Here is a 13,170-nt window from a genome sequence, read left to right as displayed (position 1 = left end):
TGTACACAAATTTAAGTCTTCACTCAATGTATCATCATGTGTACATAGATATACAACATGATAAAACATTGTATGTAAACTTACTGACACACAAAGTTGAGTCTCCACTCCATGTACCATCACTTGTACACATTCTACTTTCAGAGTCTGCAGGCACCAATGTCTTATATGTTCCACTTTTACACATAAATTCAACAACATCACCATATGCAAATGTGTTTCCTTGGCTCTGAATAAGGACATCATTTCCTGTATCTGGCATTCCACATGAAATTGCTGTTAGAAGTACAAAAGACATAGTTGGTTATGTCATGTTTGCCAGAGTACCACAGGGAGCAGTGAGCATGTGATTGATAATTTTTTTTTATGTTTGGTTATGATCATCAGTAATAAAATTGTTTTTTCTGTTGTTTAAGGAATTTACATTTCGCTGGTTTATCAAATAAGTCAAGAATAAGTTGCACCATAACCTTCTTGGAGATTATTACACTGAATAAACTTTCCATCCCATGCTGATTAGATGTATCAGTAAGATAAAGTGTCAGTGTGACTGATTTCTTAGGAATAAAAATTTGACCTAACTGATGGTTTGAAATTAAATAGGGGATTTGGTACAAGTGGACAGATGGACAAGGTGTCTTTATTTTGTCAATAAAAGAGATTGAATATTCAGCAGGAAGTTATCACCAGAGGTTTTTATAAAGATTTATTCGATAAGCCAGGGTAATTTAAATTACAATGTAAATTATCACATGCACATGTCACATGCTTCATGTGTTAACTCCTGTGTTCATCTCTGCTGTGCATGTACATTTACATATTAATGACTTCATTTGAATAATGTTGTCATGGTTGTAATCGGTTATTGCATGTGTGTATTTTTTCAAATCATAATTACCAACATGTTCACATTTTCAACATAAGTAGTGGTACAAGAATAAAGAGAGTGCAGCAAATGCCATAAACTGACTGAAACTGATTTATGAACTCTTCCTCCTTGATGCATACCGGTATTAGCAAGTCAAAGTGTACATACCTTCACAAGTTGGAACATTATCAGTCCACGAGCCATCAGACTTGCATTGTATCACACTAACACCAAGTAATCGATATCCACTTGGACAAGTAAAGATCAACTGACTTCCATAGGTTATTGAGTAAACACCTTCTATGTACAGAGGTGCACCCTCTGACAGATCAATATCTGGACATACAACAGCTGTATTCAAGAAATATCATGGGATATGAACATGGATGTAAATGAAACAATTATAATGAATATTGACTTATGTAAAAGAAGCACTAAATATTACGTACTATGTAAACAATGCAGCTGGTACACCCTGCCCAGACCATATACTTGTACAGTGAATGTTGAAATGGATTTCACAGAAAGACTAAAGATTACATAATGTTAACAAACTGTATACCCTGCCCACTAGTTTGAATATCATTATCATGGATTATAATACATGTAATCACTCATTAACAATACAGCCAACAGATATGGTTGTTTCCTTTGTTTTCTAGCCAATCACAATGAACCTCATGAGTGCTTTCAATTACATTATCTGAAAAGACAGACTAAAGTTTACATACGTTGACAAAGTGTGACTTCCTGCTCAGACCATGTTCCATCTGACTGGCACTCAGTCACAACTATGTCTGTTCCCTCCATGTGGTAACCAGATTCACATGTTATGCTGACAACTGCTCCATACGAGAAATCATAATTATCCAACACTCCATTGTTTGGGGCCTCTGGATTACCACATGACACCTCTATAAAAAAAAACCATCGAGATCTATAAACAAACTTTTTTGGTTGTGTTTTTCCCCAAAAAAGTTTTGCATTAAACTATAGCTTCATTTGACTAAAATGGAAGAATATAATTATTCAAGTATTGATTTACAAGATTTAAAAGTTACCGGGGTGCTATTTTACCCCACAAGTCATATCTAAGTGGACAGCAGTGATTAACATAAGACTCAAGGCAGAAATATAACTGGACTCTAACTTTGTAACTGGTATATAACGTCCAGCATGTAAGGACTGCATTTTACTAAATACTAGTACTATCAGATTAACAACTTAGCAAAAAACAGTTCCAATGGCACTGTAGCACTGTACAGTTTATGTGCTATAAACAAATATTTGCTCAAAATGTTTCACTTGCGTAACCATCCCTGTTGTTATCTTTGCAACATACCTCATTATTACATTGTTGCTATGACTGTGGTCTAGTTACCAAGCATATACATGTTCATTTCTTAAATGTTTATTTATATGCCTATCAATTCATGTTGTTATCTTTGCAATATACACATAATTTGACTGTTGCTATGGGCATGATCTCATCACTAGGCATGTTTGCATACATTTTTTGAATGTTTATTCACATGCCTACCTAATATTACGTTGTATCTTTGCTAAATAAACTGGCATCTAGTTGTTGCTAAGGGGTGGATATGGTTGCTAGGGCCAATTTTTTTGACCATCTGCAAAAATACACTTCGTGAAACATTACCACTAAATTTCAGCACCAAAGCACTTTCTGATAAATAAATGTTTGATAAAAAATTCACATTTTTAAACCTAATTTGCATATCACTGATGAGATCATCATACAAACACCTGTAGAAGCACCTAAATCAAATTTCAGCCCAATTTGCTGAGTAGTTTTAGAATTAATGATTTTTTGACCAAAAAATAACATTTTTAGACCTAATTTGCACAACAAATTGATTTTAACTACCAAAAATAACATTTTTGACCAGAATAACACCTGTGATGCAGTCATTTAGATTTTAACAATTTCCCAACTATATCCAAAGTAACGAGGATCCCATCAAAAATCAAAATAATTGACACGTTTAATAATAATAATAATAATAATAATAATAATAATAATAATAATAATCCTTATTTAGACTCGATAGCCTCATAGGTATAATACCTCTTTTCATGAGGGTCGAGTTATTATTATCCCTAGCATAGACCTAAATCTATAACCAGGTACCCAATTATACAGCTGGGTTATCTGAGGCACAATCGTGGTTCAAACCTTGCCCAAGGATTTCAGCCATTCAGAAACAAATGGCAGCGACGGGGCTCGAACCTGCAATCTGCAGATTCAAAGCCGGCCACTCTAACCATTCGCCCATCATGACTCCACTAAGTCATCCGCACACATACACAGACACAAACAGACACACACACACACACACACACACACACACACACACACACACACACACACACACACACACACACACACACACACACACACAGACTACACCATGCCAATTACACAATATTAATACAACTACAAGAATACTCACCCCAACATGTGAAGATGATATCTGACCAAGTGCCATCAGATTGACAGGTTACAGACGGCATAGATCCTACGATGTAATAACCATCCTGACATGTGTAACTGACAACTTGTCCAATGTCTGCTGTTCCAGTACTATCATCATCATCATCATCATCATCATCATCGTTGTTGTCGTCTCTTGTAGCATACACAACTACAGGTAAATCAGCCTTGTCACAGTTTTCAGACACATCTGTACAACAAATAATATACAAGGTAAACCATCATTTCAAGTTAACAAAACATAACAAATGAATGAATGAAAACATCACCGCTCATTAAATATTCATTTGGTACTGTCCAGCTGTTTTTCACGATGTCCCCCCAATGCCCAACCAGGACTCCACAGCCAGTCCTTCTAAACTAAATCACGTTGGGAAGCAACAACATAATCATGTTTATATGAACACTGTAGGAGGGAGCACAGGAATGTGTGCTGATTGAGGGACTTTAACCAGACTATTTAATCAAATGCATTTGTCTAAAGTCATGTTTTTGTCCTTACCCTGTGTATTGAGACAGTGAGGTAAAGAAACATCCCAGCTTCCTGAACTCATGCAGACAGCTGTCTGATGACCAATCAATATATGTCCATCATTGCAGGTAAATGTAGCCAGGGATCCATAATGATTGTTCTCTACATGTGTTATGCCATTATTGGGATGCGGTGGTGTCACACACTGTGGCAAGTCATCTACAAAGACAATTGATGTAAGATCACACATAGTACCATGTATAAATGTAGCTAGGTCACCTAGTCTAGAGTCTATCTGTGGCTTCCAAAATCTTCTCACATCTAGCTGAATGAGGTCCTGAGATGAAATTTCATATTCAACCGAAACCACCCACACAGTCATTGATAAAATTTGTTCATCAATCACGGAATTCTGCCTACCGGTAATAATAAATTAGTGTAAACAGTTTTATTACACCTCAATGTTCTTACAACAGCAGTCATTGGTCAGAATTGAATCACATGACCTTCTTTAAATAGACTATTGCCAATGTAATGATATTGCCCACATGTGCAGAGACTAAATTGCTCAGCGCAATTGCCCGATGGAGTTATATTTCGACAGCTGCGCATCTATTTAGTGCCAACCCTTGTGCAGGCACTACATTGTGATATTTCCTTCCTTGATGTGAAAATTAACCAGGAAATTACAACTAATTTTCTCACATAATATTTGTGAGAAATTAATTTCTTGCACGCTCCCTGCAAGAAACTGTTGCTCACAGGCACACTGAGTGAATTGAAAATTCTCACTGAAGACTGGCTACAAAAAATCGATTTCTTGAAGGTCTTATTCAAACTAATAAAGGTAGGGCTACTTTCAATCTCACTCAGATAACACCTTGTTATCACTTGCATTGTGTTACCAAAAGTACAGAGCTATTAACAGGTCATTTAAAAACTGACTTGCCCATGGCATCTGCATTAAACTTATCACTCATTTTTATTTTATATCTCAGTTTTTTACTCTTTCAGAGAAGGGACCCTGATCACATAACACACTGTGACTTTCTACACTTATAGTGAAGTACATTGTGCTATATAATTATTTGTTGGCAAATATTCAACTATATTACAGTAGAAATGATATCAGCTTGGGGTTTCATCCATGGGACATGATATTTTGGACACAATTTCACCTCCAACCTAGCAATATCACACACACACACACACACACACAGCAGGATCCTTTGCCTAATCACATTGAAAATTGATAAAACATCAGCTTTCTTTAACACTGCAGTAACAATACATTGACAAAATACACAATAATGGACTTGATGATTGTAAAGAATTCAATAATTTAATTTGTTTATTTTCCAACTGATAATTAACAACTGCCTACATCCCCACTGTGTGCAGCACTTACCTATAATTGTTTCTTTTGCATTTTACAAGTATGGTTTGATACACAGGGGCATGTATTATTGCTTAGATTTCCGTTTTCTTAGGAAAATATCATACGAATCTTGCTGCTACAAATGTATCGATATCTATAGTACTACGTATACTATAAATATGAGAAGGGTGGTCATCTTCCGGGTCATCTTTCTTCGTAACCTTTCAAATTTGAATAAAACATGCACATTTGCAACAAAAACATACCTGCATGAAGAATATGTGCCAAGTAAACTTATACACTATCACTGGGGGGCAAAAATGCTTTTGTAACGATAAAAATAGACCTTTTACAATGAGCGGGCGCTGTATAAAGTCCTCTGTATGTCAAAGGCAGGTCAAATGACATAGCCGTCTAATGTTCACTGCTGATTGGCCAAGAAAGAGGCGTTGACTAATGACGTCAGATTACCGCTACATTTCAAAATTAGAAGCACGGCCATCACTAAACCCGGAACCATGGATCTCGAAAAGTTTACGACAGCTTCCTGTTGAGTATACTTATACGATTTCCAATACAAATGCATTTTTACTGTGTCAAACTGTGAATCTGTGTATACTGAAATTAATTTCATTTTTGGTGGCCCATAAAGTAGTGATGCTTCCGGGGGATTTGAAGGTCTTATTGTCGACTCGGACAGCCATATTAGACTAGAATATCACCATCCTGGAAATGGTGGAATGGAATATTAGCTCACATGTGACTGTGAATCTGACACTTATGGAAGCGTATTAGTGCCAAGTTGTAAGGAAAAAAATAAAATTTAAAATCTCGTAATTACGAGATTTCAATTCTCGTAATTACGACTTTTTTCTCGTAATTACGAATTTTGATTGTCGTAATTATTAAATTATGATTTGTTTATTGTTTGTTATTTTTGAATTTTTGAATTGTTCAGACACGCCTTGAATCTTATGATTTTGATGTACTAAGCAGATGCACTATAGAGTGTTTGACACGGTAACCGGTTTGTATGATTTGATTGCGTTTTTCGTTTCTTTAAAAAAAAATCGAGTGCATTAAAACAGCGAAGAATATTCTTTCATTATATGTCATTCCTTACTGTAGCTATGCGTCTAATCTTCAGATAAGCTAGGGGGTCTTTTTTACGTAGGCGTAGTTCGAGCAGCCAATCGGCAACGAGCGGGTTATTCAAAATAGCTAGACGTACAGAGGAGTTCATACAGGGTCGACAATCGTGTCTTCCCTTCTCTCTTTCCCTATACAGGTAGGAATATATATTCAAAAGGTTGTTATATTTAGTCTGTAGACCTGGAAAACAACAATCTATGCAATATTACACACCCCTGTGGTTTGATAGAACAATTCTATAGCCTCTTTTATAGGAATGTGAGGGGAACTTGAAATTCATCGGTTACAGCTAAAATGATGTTGGTTTGGTGTTTCACCCATGTAACATGACATTTTTTACACACACTCAGACAATGTTGTGCACAGAGGGGATGTCAAAGTAGTCAAGTTGATATGTTGATTATCAGTTAGAAAATAAACAATTGAAGCCATTAAAATCATCAAGTCCATGTGTAATGTTTTTATTAGAAGCCTGTTTTACTGCACTGTAAAAGAATAGCAATGCTTACATGTATCACTGTTCAATGTGATTGGGCAAAGGATCCTCCTGTATTTGTTGTGTCTCTGTTATTGTTAGTCTAGACTTAAAATTCTCTATCTTTGTGTAAAATGTAATGTCCCATGAGTGAAACACCAAACTACTATAATTTCAGTTATAATGTGAGCTTTAAGAGGCCATAAATCTGTTCTTTTGAATTGATGGAATGTAAGTTGCAATACTTATAAGTCATTAATAATAGTTGACTTAATACTTGTCACTGTACTTCCAACATGCTGTGCCAAAATTCAGTTGTTTACTTTCCTGTTTGTAACATTATTCTACTGAAATGCTTGCCTGTCACTGGTGGAGCTGCAGTATTTGTAACACATGTCCTGTCACACAAGTGTCACACTGACACAACATCATTATTTACCAAGAAACTAACTGACATGATCTATGGGAGGTCACATCTGGTTTGTATAAAGACTGATGAGATATTATTACATGTACAAGGAAGCAGCCACAAGAAGCAAATTCTCAATTTACACAACCAGGAACAGTTCCCAGTAAAATCCATTTTAAGCCCTTGGCATTTTCCTTGAACATCACATGCTGGGTAGATTGGAAAGTAAAGGGACAGTCCCCAGTTTTAATACTACGAATTTCTATTGTAATTTCTCCTGGAAGTTTGTGGTTTTTAGACATATCTAACCACTGTCTGCAAGCAGAAACAAGTATGAATCCTTTTCAGTCTAGCTGATCCATGTGAGGTACGATATAATTGGGACCCGAGTCCACTACTGTCCCTTTTTTCATTCATGTTTACCATGCTAAAAATTCTCACCATTCCATAGTTACTGCAGAAACATTGAAGACAGTGCTGATCTACCAACAAGTCAATGCATTATTCAAACCACAAATCAACAATGCATATAATCATGCAGCTCTGCCTAACTTGTCATTTGTGTGAATGTGTACTTGCATAGCTAAATTATAAAGTCAAGTTGTGTCTTACATTTTAGTGCACACACAACAACTTGTGACTGTCACAAACCATAGACAGTGGAGGGGAGAAGGACTGGCAAGTCGGCTGTTTCCTTTGATGCCACATTGGCTGGAATACATTACCACATTTTAATACAATTGCAGAAACAAAGATTAACTTTGATATCTTAAACTTCCCATCCAGCTGTTGTTAACGCATAATCTCGTGTTTAATACCTTCCACTGTCTATGCACAAACTGAATGAAATTGAGTTTAAATATAAATATGTTGCAAATCATGGCATAATCTGAATAATGTTTTCAAAAAGAACTTGAAAGACAGTTAATTACATACCTGGTCTAGTAAACAGTGAACATACTAAAATTTTAAGATTTTGGAAAATTTTACAAGCTGAGAGCTGGTGAGCTAATTGCTAATTGTCTTCCAGTATGAATTCAAAGAAATTAGAGAAGAAAAAGGAATGAACACTTGAAGGCCAGTTACTTGGAAGTGATATGCAACTATTGCCTGGAATTCAGATTTAATGAAAGGATTGTTTGTCTTCCTGATTAATTTTGCAGTTGTCAGAAAATGACCTAAATTTTAAGTCTGTTCATAACTGATCGAATGACCAGTTCATCTATTCAAACTTGCCAAAAACATATTAGTCCACAAAAGACACATGAGATACTACTTTTATTTGTAAACCCAGATACAAGTTTGAATTTAAGTTAGTTTTTCCATCAATCAGTCTTGCTAAATTTAGAAACAATGTGCTGTGTAGATTGTTGTAGAGAATTTAGACTTATATATAGTTTAAAAATGTATGACATTGGGTTTTATTGACTCACTGAAGGGGGTTTTGGTTTCACTGTAGTTGAATATGACATGTATGTAAGACATTAACTCATAATATTAGTGCCAATAATAACCGCAGTCTTTCCAGAGAATTGCATGCATTTGACTGAGTGTATACAATTGAATTGAAAAATCTGTAACTTAAGAACAGCTATGGTGTGTGTCCAGTAATATCCAATATTTTGCTAACCTACATGTATGTATATCCATAAAGAAATACTATTTTATCAAACAGCATAGTGTTATTGAAATAGTTTACTAGAAGTTATGACTATGTGAACTGTGTAGATAATACACCCTGCAATATAAATTATTAAATAAAATAGGTAATTGAAAACAGAAAAGATTTTGTTAAAATTAATATAGAATAGTTAAAATCTTTTGACTACTAACATCTGAAATGTAATTATTTCTTTCTCTCTCTATCTTCTTCCCTCCCTTTTGTTCATTTGTTTGTTTCTGTAATTTTAATACTAATAACACTTTCTGTGGTTTTTTTTAGTAGTGTATGTATGTATTTTAATTTTCTGTTTGTGCTGCTCCTAACATGCTTACTGAGCCCCTGATACAAAAAGGATGCAATAAATCAATCAATCAATCAATCAATCAATCAATCAATCAATCAATCAATAAACAAATGAATGAATGAATGAATGAATCAATCAATCAATCAATCAATCAATCAATCAATCAATCAATCAATCAATCAATCAATCAATCAATCAATCAATCAATCAATCAATATAAAAAAACAAATAAATAAAATAAATAAAATAAATAAGGTAGGTGTGTGTAAACTCTGTAATTTGTTTTTGATGTTCTATGTCCACCACATTTGTACACGAGGAGTTCATATGTTGCATTCATGTTCATTTGTACATATTCATGTTGACATATCCATGTTACCTTGCAGAGCAAATATCTCCACTTTGCAACATCAACTTGATACAGGAATCAAACCAGTTGAATGAAGATATGAGAGCTATCAGACCTGAAAACAGCCTGGCTACAAAGTAAAAGGACCCAGTTTACAGTTTGTTGACATTTGCAAAATGTATCTTGCATCAATATCTACCATATTTCACAAATTACATGACAAAATTTGGTGTTCCCTATAACCATTACTAATCAATGATGTAATAGCTCACAAGAAAACCCAATTTTATATCATTTTGAGCCACTACAAAAAAAGTATGTCTGTCTTAGTCTGGGACATTTCTGTTCTGGATATCAAATTTATAAATTGCAAATATTGGTAAACAGCTGTATATAGTTTGATATTCCTCTGAGTGACTTGATAGCAAGATAGGAACGTCTTACCTTCCACTAGACAACTTAAACCACATTTGCCATCACACAGACATTCTTCACCATTCCCACAATCGTCATGTGAGTTACAAGGTACTCCACACTGATGTTGTAATGTGTAGAATGCATCATATTGGGTACAAGTATCTGAAAAGAATGACAGTGACAGCTAGGAATGCTGAGAAAATATACATTGGGTTCAAATATCTAAAGAAAGAAAGCAATCAATGACATACTATGACTTGGGATTATGACACATACCGTAAAAAAAAAGAATGGCAGCGATACTTATGAATTATGGGATAGTAACACACTTTAAAAAACATCAAAAAGAATGCCAGCAACAGTTATGAATTATGGGATAGTAAGTAACATACAGTATTATGAAAACATGCATCAAAAAGAATGGCAGCAAATCAGCTATTAAAGAATTATGGGAAACTAATAAATTGTACACAAGTATATAAAAAGAATGGCAGACAGCTATGAAATATGGGATAGTAACACATACTGTAACAGTAAACAAGTCACTGAAAAGAATAGCATTTATTAGCAACATCTATGAATTACTATAGTTAGCTCTACTTGAAAGTTTACAAGTGTGAAATTTTTTGTGTCCACTTGTAAAACTGATTTGAAATTTTGTAATCAACTTGTACCTGTCATATTTCAGTATAATGTGTGAAATTTTCATGAAAGTTTTATAAGTTTTGAAACGAATTCAATTCAGTGCAATAATATGTCTGGTTCAAATAAAAGTTCCCATATTTCCATCCCTTACTGGGGAAAGGATCTAAAAATGCAAATTAAAAACTAAACAATGGCATTTGCTTATGACAGGAGATGTAAAAAGGTAAACTAGTCCACATCAACAAAGTGCTACAGAATATCAATTCAATTAAACCCCCCCCCCCTTTTTTTTAAATAAAAAAAAGTTCAATAACAGACGTGGGAAAACAAACCAAAAATAACATCCTATACTTAGTTCTAGTTCTATGCTAGCTACATCATCATTGCTACGACTGCACACCATTAAATTTACATACATGCAAAACTATAGACTGTTATGCATGTTTTCCAACCATTGAAAAGGGATATACTCTGAGTAATACGTACAGAAATCTTTGTCTAAACTGAAATAATGACAGCCCAAACACTGCTTTAGTCTATAGTTCCTATATGAAGCGTTATGATTACTACCATTATTTCCACTCAGTGAATGGTAGTAATGGTAACTCAGTGGTAATCGTAACACATCATATAGGAACTACACTATGTGGAGATGATGGTAGTAATCGTAACACGTCGACTAGGAACTAGACTAACACCATTACTACTAGACCAGGAAAGCACAACTTACATGACTGAGCAGCAACTTCAGGTGTTGTTAGTCTTAGAACAGCAAGTCCCACTGTAAGGTAAAAGATCCAATGACTACAAGATGGTGGCATGGTGGAAATCAACAGACAACTATGACCATCACAGTTCTGAGTTTCTGTATATGTAGGTGCTCAATGTGTGTACGACAGTCCAATATGAATACAGGTACTTCTCTCTGATAATGTTAGTGAATGCAAGTGGTGTACACTCTCTCAAAGACACCACTACACAACAAGTGAATGAAATCTATGATCACATCACTGCCACTAAACATGTAAAATGTTCAATCTATCACATAACAAACTAAAATTAAAATATTTTGTTATTCTAAATTGAAATTAAAATTTTTACCATTCACGCAACAAGTCTATGAAAATATTTATATGCACTAAAATGTAGCTAGGAATGAAAAATATGGAATAAAAAGTAGGATGTTAAATCTATCACAGAACAAACTATGTAAATATGTAATACTTATTATGAAATTAAAATTTTTACCATTCAAGTAACAATTTAAAGTCTATGAAAATATTGATATGCTGAGTTAAATACAGCAAGGAATGGTGACTCCACCATAGGAGTGTAGTATAGACACAGCTAGGACTGACAAATGCAACAAACCACACTAGAGTCTGTGTATTAATGTGTGTTATGGTTTGCCAGTGAAATATAGTTTCTCATGGGACAAATTGTAAACTGGGATTTCACATGACCTAACAAACGTATAGGCATCATCACTTCTGATGGCTGGGGTGGGGGTGGGGGTGTGAATGACATGGACCCACTGATTAAGCCTGGATAATGCAAGCATTAAGTAGGGCTATGAGAAGATTTATCATAATTTAAGCAAAGTTTATTGACACTGTTTGAAGATTGTATAGTTGTATATAGGCCAATTTTAATATTTACTGTTTTAGACAGCAACTTTCCTATTGTGTTGAATGTCTAAATGATAACCCAATAAATACTGCCAGTAATGTTGACATACAGAAACACAATCTCGGCAGTCACCCGCCTCATCACAGGCACTTGTTTCCCGAGATATGTATCAGAATGTTTCTATCAGAATACAATAAAATATCGATAATATTGTCGTATTTGTGATCGCGCAAGTTCACTCACCATGGTAATATTCAATATATAGTTTAAAAACCTGTTGCGGAGAAATTTGCAATGAAATGTACTTGGTAAACGACCGCTATAAGCCTATATGGTTAACTAATCATAAATCATAATGATAAAGCAAAATATTTCATGTCGACAATCCCCCCCCCCCCACTTTCACTGAGACCATCAAGCCCCAACCCCCACCCCAATTTCTCCTCAGTCCCCCCCCCTGTCGCAAACTCTGCTTGTTCCCTAAGAAGTACCATGCCATACCCAATCTGATTAAAATCTGATGTTAGATAGGCTGGTATTCCTGTATTTACCTTTATTCCATCGTTATTGCGTCTTTTACGTGAGTTTTTTTTTTTCCTGGACGAACGCCTTTCCGTCCAGGAAAAAAAAAACTCACGTAAAAGACGCAATAACGATGGAATAAAGGTAAATACAGGAATACCAGCCTATCTAACATCAGATTTTAATCAGATTGATGCCATACCGTAAGTTCTCTTGTATATTTTACATGTAAAGCCATTCTTCACTAGTGGGAGACTGTCACTGCCAGACTGCCAGACTGCATGCAGGGCTATGATCATGGAGTGCGCCCTCGATCGTTGCAGATAAGCTGTATGTTTAAGCGTTTTCAAACTGCTCTTTCGTATTTTACTT

At 35.0% G+C, this 13,170-nt stretch overlaps 1 protein-coding gene across 1 annotated transcript in view; it reads right to left on the bottom strand.

Annotated features, from left to right (window-relative positions):
• LOC144441266 (complement receptor type 2-like) overlaps positions 1-13,097 on the bottom strand; it is a 28,045-nt gene extending 14,948 nt beyond the window's left edge. Inside the window, exons 1-8 of the mRNA XM_078130825.1 lie at positions 13,001-13,097; positions 11,378-11,428; positions 10,030-10,164; positions 3,886-4,074; positions 3,343-3,573; positions 1,600-1,782; positions 1,037-1,219; positions 85-276 (exon numbers count right to left, since the gene is read on the bottom strand). Of these exons, the coding sequence (XP_077986951.1) occupies positions 85-276; positions 1,037-1,219; positions 1,600-1,782; positions 3,343-3,573; positions 3,886-4,074; positions 10,030-10,164; positions 11,378-11,428; positions 13,001-13,097 (1,261 nt within the window). The remainder of the gene's footprint in view (positions 1-84; positions 277-1,036; positions 1,220-1,599; positions 1,783-3,342; positions 3,574-3,885; positions 4,075-10,029; positions 10,165-11,377; positions 11,429-13,000) is intronic.
• Between the last annotated feature and the right edge of the window lie 73 nt (positions 13,098-13,170).

This window comes from Glandiceps talaboti, chromosome 10 (genome assembly GCF_964340395.1).
Source record: "Glandiceps talaboti chromosome 10, keGlaTala1.1, whole genome shotgun sequence".
Taxonomy (NCBI): Eukaryota; Metazoa; Hemichordata; class Enteropneusta; family Spengelidae; genus Glandiceps; species Glandiceps talaboti.
The sequence above is the reverse complement of the archived record's forward strand: the minus strand, read 5'-3'. Positions and strand labels throughout refer to the sequence as shown.